The sequence below is a fragment of the Macaca nemestrina genome, chromosome 7 (genome assembly GCF_043159975.1).
Source record: "Macaca nemestrina isolate mMacNem1 chromosome 7, mMacNem.hap1, whole genome shotgun sequence".
NCBI lineage: Eukaryota > Metazoa > Chordata > Mammalia > Primates > Cercopithecidae > Macaca > Macaca nemestrina.
Genome location: NC_092131.1, coordinates 1,050,751 through 1,064,021, shown reverse-complemented (window position 1 = coordinate 1,064,021; position 13,271 = coordinate 1,050,751). Strand labels below are relative to the sequence as shown.

The 13,271-nt window shown below is 40.4% G+C and overlaps 1 protein-coding gene, 1 long non-coding RNA gene and 1 pseudogene across 2 annotated transcripts; 1 reads left to right on the top strand and 2 right to left on the bottom strand.

Moving 5' to 3' along the window:
- Positions 1-27: 27 nt before the first annotated feature.
- On the bottom strand, positions 28-1,861 carry LOC105489886 (immunoglobulin heavy variable 4-4). The gene is made up of 2 exons (XM_011755085.3): positions 1,782-1,861; positions 28-1,699 (listed from the first exon to the last, which is right to left on the bottom strand). Exons 1-2 carry the CDS (start codon positions 1,825-1,827, stop codon positions 1,167-1,169), a joined length of 579 nt encoding a protein of 192 aa, XP_011753387.2. The 5' UTR covers positions 1,828-1,861; the 3' UTR covers positions 28-1,166.
- LOC105489885 (uncharacterized) lies at positions 1,783-9,046 on the top strand. Its single transcript, XR_011625239.1, has 3 exons — positions 1,783-1,871; positions 3,728-3,804; positions 3,909-9,046. It is a non-coding gene; the product is annotated as an uncharacterized lncRNA (long non-coding RNA).
- Positions 9,047-12,579: 3,533 nt separating this feature from the next.
- Positions 12,580-13,271, bottom strand: LOC105489884 (immunoglobulin heavy variable 3-74-like; annotated as a pseudogene).

Below are 13,271 nucleotides of genomic sequence, written 5' to 3'. Positions count from 1 at the left end.
TATTTCTCTCAAATTTTTTCACTCACACTCAATCTCTCTAGTTCACCTTTTAAAACAAGGACAGTGAAAACCCAGCTCAGCCCAAACTGCATGGTGAGTCCTCTGTATTTAGTCCTGTTCACCAAATGGAAACCCCTGAGAATCCCAGGGCTGGGGCTTCTCTCCTGGAGCTGCAGGGTCCGGACTGGGCTGGTTTTCATCAGCAGAGGGAGAAACCTATTTGCATGTCTCCTACTGTATAGAAAGCTCTGGGATGGGAATCCTGAGGAGGGGCAGGGCTCAGAGCAGATAAAGTGCCCTGGGGGAGATTGGTAGTAATCTTATCACTCAGGAAAACATCATTTTATATTATATGATTGTGCCTTGATAATCATTTAGCAGTCATCATATTTCATTTTTACATATTTACAGAGTACTTTTAATGCAAGTGTGAATGTTACATTTTAAGGAAGATAAATTACATACAGAACAGAGTGGTTGTACAATGCATTCCAGGTCACACAGCTGGATAGAGTTTGCCCCATTATCTCTGCCTGTGCCTCTGTGCCCCTAGAGGAGACTCCTCTCCTGAGACAACTCCAGGGCAGTGTGGGACATGCCTAGTGAGGTCTGCAGGATTCCACCCCTGCCAGGACATCTCTCTTTTCTTTTTTTGTATTCTGCTATTTTCCTAAAATATCTAGAGAGAACCACTGTTCATGCATGTGCATTTTCAAGAGTCTGAGACGTTTTGAGTGTTCATACCCATCTATTTTTTGCTCCTCCTCAACCAACATACTGATTTTTTCCTTTGCTACTGCTTTAAGTACAATTAATAAATCATTAATTCAAACATATACTGCACAATTTGGAAAATGTTAATGTGTGTGTGCAACCCTTTGATCAGGGCTTCAATTAAGTTGTGTACAATTCAGTTGACCCCTAAATCTTTCTGTCACTTCCCTGTAATTTCATCTCACTACCCCATTACTTTCAACACCCAATTCTCACCAATTTCAAATCTTCTTTACTACTTGAGAATAATTGTACCTTCTGAAGTTTATACAAATAGAAGTTATGAAGTGCTCTCTTAATTCTTCAGCTACTTTCACTCAGCAGTTATTTGCGAATGTGCCTTCCTCCTTTCTTTTCTGGCAGAAGAATGTGAGGAAGCAGAACCACAGATATCAAAGAAAGAGGAGCCCTGGGGACAGCTGAGGTGCTGGTGAGGAGGGAGAGCACTGAGCAGATGAGGAAGCCCCGCCCTCCCTGCACCTGCTCCTGACCCGGCCTCCTGCTCTGTGGGCCCCGCGCGCCCCCTGCTGGTCCTGAGCGACACCTGCACCCGCCCCCTCCGCCTCCCTGCAGGGAGGTTTGTGTCTGGGCTCACACCCTCCTCCCCTCACTGTGTCTCTCGCACAGTAATACACGGCCGTGTCCGCGGCGGTCACAGAGCTCAGCTTCAGGGAGAACTGGTTCTTGGACGTGTCTGTTGAAATGGTGACTCGACTCTTGAGGGAGGGGTTGTAGCTGGTGCTACCACCACTACCAGAGATACGTCCAATCCACTCCAGTCCCTTCCCTGGGGGCTGGCGGATCCAGCTCCACCAGTTACTACTGCTGATAGAGCCACCAGAGACAGCGCAGGTGAGGGACAGGGTCTCCGAAGGCTTCACCACTCCTGGGCCCGACTCCTGCAGCTGCAGCTGGGACAGGACCCCTGTGAACAGAGAGACCCACAGTGAGCCCTGGGATCAGAGACAGCCTCCCATATCATCATATCTGCATCCCGAGACACTCACATCTGGGAGCTGCCACCAGGAGGAGGAAGAACCACAGATGCTTCATGTTCTTGCACAGGATGTCCGTGACTCTCAGAGAGCATTTCCCATGTGAGTAGGACCCTGAATTTAAGGAAATGTGTGGTGGTTTCCTGTGGGTGCCTAAGTGAAGATTTGCATGAGGGTGGTGCCTTTGTATGGAGAGGTGAAAAGGGATGAGGGAGGCCCCAGTCTTTTGGGTTCACACTGTGAGGAGGATGCTGGCTGTGCCCTCTGAGAACCCAGTTGTCTTCCTGGGGCCTCCCCTCACCAAGCCCAGATTCGTCTTCTTCCAGGTAGGGAGATGTGCTGAAGAAGCTGGTCTGTGAGATGAGTGTGATCATGGATCAAGGACAGGTTTTGGAATAGGTTCAATGCTGTTCTACCCTTGAAGATTTATATGAAACCAACCAAACAGCCAGGTTATCTAAACTGTCAAATCTCCATTCAAAAATATTAGGGCCGCAGCTGAATATGTTAATCACAGTGAGTTCATACAAATCTAAATCCATGCAATTTTTTATTGCAATTCAGAACATCCATCATAGGTAGCGGGAAAATATCTGTCCCAGAGAGTGCGTCATTTAAGGAAAAAAAAAATCTGAGAGCTGCTCTTCTGGGACCTTTTGAAATTTGGGATTCTGTCTGAGATCTCAGGAGAAGGTGGTGGCACATGTCTCCATCGTTCTCAATGTGTGACCCTGAGAATGTGGCCTGGCCTGTAAACACTTCTCTGTGAAAATATGCAGATTGGGGATTGCAGTGACAATTTCAGTCAAAAACTGTAATAGGTCAGCACAGGAGGATAGTCTCATCACCAAGTTTAGTGCAATTACCTTTCCTGGGAACCAGAGAGGACATCTGTGAGCCCTCCTCTCTGAGAGCACATGGAACTCTGGTCCTTCCCTGATAGGTCATACCTGTGAAACATGGCTGGAAAATTATACTCAAGTCCAGAGTCCTTACCTACATATTTACCAATTCAGATCCATCTGTCTCTGAAAGACTTTCTCCTCCATTGATTTGCATGAACATACCCTATGGTGTGCGGTATTGCAACTTGGGCATTTGACATTAGTTTTGTGAATTATATAATAAATAATCTGTCTCCATGGATGTGGGTAGCAGGAGAATCACCAGAAGTTGGGAGTGTTGTATAATCAGGATAAACCTGGGCTCTCTCCTGAGGAGCTGAACAAGTGAGCTGACCTGTGGGACAACAGATGGAAAGAGACAGACCTAACATCCAGAGCCACGTGAACTCCTTGTCTCCCAGGGGATCTCTGGGCCTTTTGTTTGAACAGATCCAGAAAGACCTTCCTCACCCTCAGAATTATGAACATTGAGGGTAATTGAGATACATTTTTATTTATGGAGAATAATTCACAGGCTTGTAAACATCTATGAGGGTGTGTACAGGGATGCTAGGATATGCTCACACAGAGAACAGAAAGAATTGTATTTGGTGGAAAGACAACCAAAGAGCTTCTGAATTTGTAGGTATTGTTTGCCGCAAATATGGCAGGTGGCTAGATCATGTTATAATGCTAGAGGTAAAACTTCCCAACAGTGTTATAGAGACAAAATGCAAAAGAGTGAAGATTCAAGTGAAGTTTCTTTGAAAATCAACAGTAATGAACAGTCCAAAAGAAATCAGCCATATGGGAAGAGTGGTCATTAAATGAAATAGTAAATTCCATCTGACAGCTCATTTTCACCTCTGCGAAGACTTCAGAGCATAGACTAAGAGCAGAGAGTGAACATAGGGCAAACAGGGACCAGATGTTTGAGGAGGATGGAGAGTGAGCTGGAGTCGTTGTGAGCCATTCAGAAAGATAGCAGTGTGCCAGAGAGTATTGAGTCCTCCTGAGTTAAGAGGTGCTGAATATACACCTGTATCACTGCCCTCAGTGTATTTTATTCTCCAGATTGTCTTGGATGTTCAGATTTGAACACGTGGAATGTTGATGGAAATCAGCATGACTAGGAACTTTTCAGTGAAGATGTAGGTAACAATGTGGGTGTGATTAAATTTGGGTCGTGAAAATATTATTATCCAAAATGTCAAAGTCAGTGTCTCTTAATGTATCTTTCTTTTTTATTTTACAGGCAAAGACTTGTTCCCTTGCCTAGGCTGGAGTGCAGTGCTGTCTACTAATTTCATAGCATAAAAACGATCAGCCCAATTTATGTAGTCCTGCTATCTTCATCAAGGACTTAGGTCCATGTGGCCTGTGACATAGCTCTAGACACAGGGGGAAAAGAGGTGGTTTGTTGAGTTGATGTTGCTTCTTCAGAGGGGAATTTAAACAGTCAACTCCTCATCTCACCCAGCCTATTTTTATAACTGTGCATGAACCTTGGGAATGCAGTCACGATTTCTTAAATAACGGGAGTTGACTGTGCCATGAAGGAAACAAGAATATGGGTAAATTTAAAGCCTGGGTACATAATCTGCTGAATTAACAAAGCCTAGAGCCAATCACATTCTGGCATCTTGTTTAGTTAGTTGTGAATTTATTTTCAGTTGGTTAGTTCGAGTTCCCATAATTCACTTTCTGCTAAAATAGTCAGATACAATAATCTTCAGATATTGAAATGAAAAAAATAACTAATTTTAAAATGAACCCGACTTCCAAGAGAGTTGAAAATTCCTTTGTGGTGAACGGTGTGAAGCACCACACCTGGTCTGCACATATGTCTATGAGTATAAATTTATGTCCCTATAGCTATATAGTTGCTGATGTCAACAAATGTTACTAAAACTCTGCAAGAATCAGTGAAAATAATTAGGAATGTTTATTTCTTGAAAGTATATACTTAAACGATACATATATACAGAATTTTAGTAATTCCTAAAATTTAATAATAAATTTATAATAAATACAAGTAATAAAATAACACAGCCTAGAATGCTCCAGAGTTCTGCAAATACAAACCTAACTTTTTTTCCAGCTGAGGAGAAAGGAAACCTCCCCCTGCACCTGCTCCTGGGACTGGTCCTGTCCGCAGTGGGTCCCGAGAGCCCCCTGGTGGCCGCGCGCGCCCCTGCAGAGAGGTTTGTGTCTGGGCTCACACTGATCTCCCCTCACTGTGTTCCTCGCACAGTAATTCATGGCCGTGTCCTCGGTTTTCAGGTTGTTCATTTGCAGATAGGTGATGCTTTTCGAATCATCTCTGGAGATGGTGAATCTGCCTTTCACAGATGCAGCGTAGTCTGTTGTCTCACCATCAGCTTTGTTTCTAATTAATCCTACCCACTCCAACCCCTTCCCTGGAGCCTGGCGGACCCACTGCATGTAGTGGTCACTGAAGGTGAATCCAGAGGCTGCACAGGAGAGTCTCAGGGACCCCCCAGGCTGTACCAAGCCTCCGCCAGTTTCCATCAGCTGCGCCTCACACTTGACACCTGCAAACAAAGAGACACCAAGGTCAGAAACTGCCACAAATATCCACTGTTTCTCTCACTCATGTCCCCTCACACTAAACATCTCTAGATCCCCATGAATTACCTTTTAAAATAGCAACAAGGAAAACCCAGCTCAGCCCAAACTCCATGGTTGGTGGTCTGTGTTCAGTGCTGATCACCAAGTGGAAACTCCTGGGAATCCCAGGGCTGAGCTCCTCTCCCAGAGCTGCAGGGTCAGGGCTGGGCTGGATTTATCAGCAGAGGGAGGACCCTATTTGCATGTCTCCTACTATATAGTAAGCTCTGGGGTGGGATGCCTGAGGAGAAGATGGGTCCAGATAAGGTGACTGTGCCTTGCAGGAGTTTGGTGACAATGATGGTTTTGGAAAATACGCTGTCTTATTATAAAATTTTGCTGTGATAAGCACTTTGAACTGATTACACTATTTTAGTTTTACTTATTTGTGTAAATTACATTTTGTTGGAATCAATGTTTCTTCATGTACAGATGTGGAAGTAAACCACACATGGAAAATTAGTCTTGCCACTTTGGGAAGCAGAGTGGAGATTTCTCAAAGAACATAAAACAGAAGTAGCGTTTTACCCAGCAAATCCACTACTGGGTCAACACTAATAAGACCTACTTTTTGAAAGCACAATAGGTGCCTATAGTCAATAATAACTTAATGGTATATTTTAAAGATATTTAAAGAATGTAATTGGAATTTTTTTTGTATTTCAAAGAATAAAATATTGAGGGGATGGACACCTCATTCTCCATCATGTGCCTATTTCATATTGTATGAAAACATCTCATGGAGCTGGTAAATATATACACCTATTATGTACCAACAAAAATTTTATAAATCATTAATTTTCTAATTGAAGGCAAATGTTCAAAGGAAATAAAGTGATGAAAGTTTAAAGACAGACACTTTCTAAGCAGTGAGTAACTACTGTGAAGCCCCTACCAATATGCACATACATGTTAGATTTTAATTTTTTTCTTTTTCTTCCATGCACAGAGAAGCACATTTTAATAAACAAATGTAAGGTTTCTTTTTAGTGGGGATGTGGTAACAGCACAGAGCAGATAAGGTGACAGGTCCTTCTTCCCTGCTACTTTGTGTGCAGCCCCTGCTGTGCGAAGGTTGAAATAAGGCCCTGACTCAATCAGTAGAACGTCACCACTCATACAAGGTGAAATGTCCTGGAATCAGAGGCAGATTCCACTCAGACTTCTTTCCCTACTGTCACACATGTTTTGGTACTTTTTGCAGGATCTTTTATTATTATTATCATTATACTTTAAGTTCTGGGATACATGGGTATACAGGTGCCATGGTGGTTGGCTGCACCCGTCAACCCATCATCCACGTTAGGTATTTCTCCTAATGCCATCCCTCCCCTAGCCCCTCACCCCCCAACAAGCCCCGGTATGTGATGTTTCCCTCCCCATGTTCACAGGTTCTCATTGTTCAACTCCCACTTATGAGTGAGAGCATGTGGTGTTTGGTTTTCTGTTCCTGTGTTAGGTTGCTGAGAATAATAGTTTCCAGCTTCATCCATGTCCCTGGAAAGGACATGAACTCATCCTTTTTTATGGCTGCATAGTATTCCATGGTGTATATGTGCCATATTTTCTTAATCCAGTCTATCCTTGATGGGCATTTGGGTTGGTTCCAAGTCTTTGCTATTGTTAAGAGTACTGCAATAAACATATGTGCACATGTGTCTTCATAGTAGAATGATTTAAAATCCTTTGGGTATATACCCTGTAACGGGATTGCTGGGTCAAATGGTATCACCTACTTTGCAAGAAAAATAATTTAAAAAACAATAAAAAAAAGTCTCCCGGACACAGCTGTATTCCCAACACTTTGTGAGGCCAAGGCGGGTGGATCGCTTGAGCCCAGGAGTTGGACACCAGCTTGGGCAACATAGCAAAATCCCATCTCTACAGAAAATACAAAAATTTATCCAGGCTGAGTAGTGAGCACCTGCCTGTAGTCACAGCTGTAGAGGAGGCTGAGGTGGGAGGATGGCTTGAGCCCAGCAGGTGGAGACTGTTGAGCGATGATTCAACACTGCATTCCACCCTGGGCAGCAGAGCAAGAGCAAGACCCTGACTCGAACAACAACAACGACAACAACCACAACAACAAAAATAGAGTCAAATGTCAACACTTTTAGTTTTCCTTTCTTTCCTAAATGCAAATTTGTACTATGAAACAATAATCCATTCTAATTGTCTTAATAGTTTTAGTAGAACTCTCATAGAAAATAAAGATAGATATTTTAATACAGAGAAAATGTATTTTATAATAATTCAGATATCGGTTTAATAGATATTGTCACCAAATTAAAAACAAATCACTGCCTGCATTTAGTCTAAAAGAAGCCCTAGGAAAGTATCAAGGAAGAATGCTTTCTAAAGATAAATAGGTACTTTCTATATGTATACATTTTACTTTGGGGAATACATATTCTCAATTTTAAGATAGGGACCCAGTAGAAATAATAATGGAGTGGACTGTTAAAAATCTCTTTCTGTTTGAGTCAGAAAGTTTAGATTAAAGGCTTACAATAAAAGTGTTTCCAAATCATATGAGTTCCAAATCATGTTTAGTTCAAATCATTTTCTCTTGAAGGTACTTTTGATTCATGGCAAGAATTTATATTGAAACAAAATGTATATAAAAGTCAGCATGAACTTCTCTAAGTGGTTGAGAGATCATCTAGTTTATCACAGACAAAAATTGTAGTATAAAATAAACACAAAATGTTACTATTTTAAATTTGATCTATGTTATGTAAAATAGAAAGAGAAATTTTGTGATTATTTTTCTAACTTATGAAGCTAGCAAAATTATTAAAAATCAGGAAAGTTAGAGTGTGATTAGTCTTCCACTTATAAGTTATTTGAGTATAAAATTATGCTCAAATGCTGAACTAAGATACAAATGTCATATTGAGTAATCATTCATGTACTTCTGTATTAATTTACTTTCTTAAAAAACTTGTATCCCATACTATAAAACAAAAAAATTTTTAAATTTATTCTAACTATATAGCATCATTTAATGGATCAATGTGGCAAACTCAATATATTTCAGGCACAAACAAAAATATTTAATGGGCAGGTTTTTTCATTTAAAATACATTATATTAATTGTCAAAACAATAAATTCGCTGAGTGATTTCATAGCTTCACATTTACTTTTCTGCTGCAGTCAAAGCCAAAAGGCTATAATTTCCTCAAACTTTGAAAAGCACCACGAATCTTTAACAACAGGAGTAATAGGGCTTGGAAAGAAATATTTATCGATTGATCCCAGGGGAACTTGTGTGGGGTTTTTTTTGAGACGGAGTCTCGCTCTGCTGCCCAGGCTATTCAAGCAATTTTCCTGCCTCAGCCTCCTGAGTAGCTGGGATTACAGGTGCACACCACCAGACCCAGCTAATTTTTGTATTTTTAGTAGAGACGGGGTTTCACCATATTGGTCGGGCTGGTCTTGAACTCCTGACCTTGTGATCCACCCTCCTCAGCCTCCCAAAGTGCTGGGATTACAGGCGTGAGCCAACGCGCCCAGCCCCTGCTACTTTTAATTCATATAAAAATATAATTTTATCTCTATTTCATTTCACACAGAGAAAGCAATTCTAAATGTGTTAAAAACTCATGAAAACAAAAAAAAGTGATGAAACATTGCAGGTTATATGTTTATGATTAGTATGAAAAAGGAAATCCTAGGAATAAAAAACCATGAGGTTTTAAATAAAAGATTGATATGTCTCACTAAGAATTCATCAGTATTTACTATGCAGAAAACAGAAAGGCTACCAACTAGAAATATATATATATATATATAAATATATATATATAAATATATATATATAAACAGTGTTAAAGGTTTTAATAAAAATATATATAAAGAACTCTTTTAAATAACCAACCAATGACATAGAAAATAAGTGGGCAAAATTTTTAAATAGTCATTTTATGGAAGAGGAAATCTGAATAGCCAACAACCTCCTGGAAACTATACTGAAAACATCAACAATGCGGAAAATGAAAATCAAAAATCAATAAATTACATACTCCAGTCAAACAAATGTTTAAGTTCTGGTTAGTTCAAAGGTTGGTAAAGATTACCATAATGGAAATTTCATACATTGCTGGAAAAAAATGTAAATTTTATAAACTCATTAAAAGCAATTAAAAATTTTTTAAAAATCTAAACATAATGCATAGGAAGCAAACTAGTACACAAATGAATGTAAAGGTACTTGAATAATAAAGTTCACAACAGAAATGTTTATTACAGCAATAAATGGAATCAACCCAAGTGTTTCACAACAAGGAATGAAAAAATTTTTGCTACCTATTATTTATATATATAATTCCATTTAAATAATATTCAAAGATATATAAAGGTCAATAGCATTTTGTTTAAGGTTACATATTTATGTGTAATACATCTAAAAGCAATTGAAAAATGAGCATAAAAGTTAGCAAAATTACTTCTTCCTGAGTACACAGAGAGTGAGATAGGATCAGATACACAGTTGGTTTAAAATCTTCACTTTTTTCTGTGTGGGTGTGTGTTTGTGGGAGGGTGTATTCATCTGTATTAATTTTATTGTTGTATTTTATCCAGTATTAATCATGAAATATCTTTGGTATATATTTAATATTTAAATAAAAACAAAACCTTCCAAATTAAAAAACTTTATTAAAAAGACATTATAGCACATAGCAACACAACATGATCATCATATCTATATTTGTACTTTTAAATGTTTATTTATTATAAGCCTTTTTAGACACACCAAACTTGGACGACTACTATTATTTCACTTGGATTTCTTGCAACAAGGGATTATGTCAAATTTGATGAACTAAATAAACAAACCACTAAAATGAAACTTTGTGGTCAATTTAGAATATTCTAGTCTTTCTGATGTCTCGCTTTTAGAAAAACTGGATCTATGCTTACAAAGAATTAAGAATTTTAGTTTGGAATAAACACAAAAATCAACTCTAAATGGGTTAAATAGTTAAACGTGTGGCTTGCAATTGTAAAATTTCCCCCACCCAGAAAATAATACTAAGAATGATTTCCTATATTTCAAATTAAAGGCACAGACAACAAAAGCAGAATTGAACAAGTGGAACTACAACACAACAAAAAGAGTCTGCAAAGCGTGGAAATAATTCCAACCTACAGAATGGGAGAATATAATTACAAGCCAGGCATCTGAAAAAGGGATTATATCCAAAATACACACACAACTACAACTCATTAGCAAAATCATAATTGCCTGATTGTAAAGTGGTCAGTTTTACACCATAAAAATTTAAGAATATAGATGTCATTTTAGAGATTCTTCCCTCTGGGTAATGGTAAGTTTGATGGTACACTTGGTTAGGGTAGACTATGTAGTTATTCCATCCAATATTAATATGTGTGGTGTTAGCCAGTTGCAGTGGTGCATGCCTGTAATCCCAGCACTTTGGGAGGCTGAGGCGGGTGGATCATCCGAGGTCAGGAGTTTGAGACCAGCCTCACCAATATGGTGATACCCGGTCTCTGCTAAAAACGCAAAAATTAGCCAGATGTGGTAGCGTGTGCCCGTAGTCCCAGCTACTGGGGAGGCTGATACAGAAGAATTGCTTGAACCCGGGAGGCAGAGGTTATAGTGAGCCGAGATGATGCCATTGTACTCCAGCCTGGGTGACAGAGTGAGACTCCATCTTAAATATATATCATATATATATACACACACACATACACACACACACACGTGTGTGTGTGTGTGTATATGTATATCTTGTTGTGAATTTGCTTAATAGATGCTATTAAACTTGTCATCAGCTGACTCTAGGTTAAGTAGATTATCATTGATAAAATGGGTGGGCCTGATTCCATCAGAGCAGAACTGGAGAAAATGAAATTCCATGGTGATTCAGCAGCTTCATCTCTCTCTGGGACTTCCAGCCTGCACTTATTGAGGGATCACTTAGGGAAATTGGATATTCCTAGCCATGTCTAAAAAATGTCATCCTCTACATCTCACAGAAATGTGGCATGTCCATCTGTAGCTTGTCAACTGAATAACAGGCAGAAAGAGACTCTAAAATATAATATAATAATATGATATTATTTAAATATAATAATATATTATTAAAATATAATATAATAATATATTTTGAAAATATAATAATATTTATTCTAGGATGTGTATTGCAACTGAAATATGTATGGGTGCATTCAGGTTGGCATGGAAAGAAAAAAATTAAGGAAAAATGAGGAGTATTACATCAGTTGTTTTGAGACAATTATCCTGGGGTAGAAGGATCAGTAACGGGTGACATCGGTATAAGGTTGTACAGGCAGTTTGATGGGCAGATATTCTTGGAGAAGTAATTATTTTATGGTTGTGTTGGCCTCGGTGCAAAGTTGTGGTTGTGCAGAGTCTATAATAGTTCTTGTTACCACGAATATGGGTGTTAGAACCTCCTTCATGGCCTTTCCCAGCTTCATCACCTTCCCCAGCTTCATAAGTGGCTCCATTTTGATTCCGATAAATTTTACAACCTCTTTCTAACACTACGTCTGAAGCAGATGAGTCCGATAGTTTGCACAGAACAGGGTTAATTCCACATCCACATCCCATTTTGATCAAATACGTTTATCCCTTTCACTATTAATGACCAGTTGCATTCCCAGATGAGTCTACACACAACACAGTGGAGGGTCCTGAGAAAATGGGGAGAGAAGGAAGTTCCATCAGCCTCACCCATGTTGCTGCGGGAGACATAGCCTGAGCCTCACCTGAGCTCCAAGAAAATGCCTTGAGCCCTGGAATGTAGACCATGGAGACCATCTTTTTCTTTTTCAGAAAGCAGGAAAATAAAATTTAAAAGGAAGAACAAACACTACAAAGAAAGAACGAAGTCTGTGAGCAAAAGCAGCACCAGGTCAGTCTGATACTGACTGGCTTTAGTGTCAGGAGAAGGGTCAGACGAGAAACCTGTGAGCTTCTACATGACACTGACCCTGGCCCAGCCTCTCTATTGACTGCGATCAGAATCCCAAAGACTGTTCTAGTCCAGGAATCTCCCTGAGGTTTCTGTCCTGGGTCTGATTGGAGAAATCTCCCCAGGCACCCCTGAGCTTCCTCAGGACTCTGATCCTGGTGAGGACTTTTCATCTCTGGAAGCAACAATCTGCATTTTGTGCATATGAAAATAGGTTATCATAATAAATAGTCGTTTAAAAAATATGTAGAGATGACATTACTAAGCACAGAGTTCTAAACTTAGAGACGTTCACTAGAGAAACTGTAGAAAGATGACGTCCCACATCCTGACAGGAAATCAGCCTCCGTGTGCACCGGCTTCCGGGTTGACTCTGATCAGTGGGTCCCGAGCGCCCCCTGCCGCTGATTTCCCCGGCGTTCCTGCAGGGAGGTTTCTGTCTGGGCTCACACTGACCTCCCCTCACTGTGTCTCTCGCACAGTAATAGAGAGCCGTGTCCTCAGCTCTCAGGCTGTCCATTTGAAGATACAGTGTGTTCTTGGCGTTCTCTCTGGAGATGGTGAATCTGCCCTTCACGGAGTCTGCGTACCATGTGCTACCACCACCATTACTAATACGTGAGACCCACTCCAGCCCCTTCCCTGAAGCCTGGCGGACCCAGTGCATGTAGTAGTCACTGAAGGTGAATCCAGAGGCTGCGCAGGAGAGTCTCAGGGACCCCCCAGGCTTTGCCAAGCCGCCCCCAGACTCCACCAGCTGCACCTGACACTGGACACCTGCAAACAAAAAGACACCAAGGTCAGAAACGCCAAACATATCCACTGTTCCTCTCACTCATGTCTCCTCACACACAGTATTTCTACTTCACTCTCAATTACCTTTCAAAAGAGCAACAAGGAAAACCCAGCTCAGCACAAACTCCATGGTGTGTTCTGTGTTTAGTGCTGATCGCTGAACAGAAACACCTGGGAATTCTGGGGCTGGGCTCCTCTCCCAGAGCTGCAGGGTCAAGGCTGG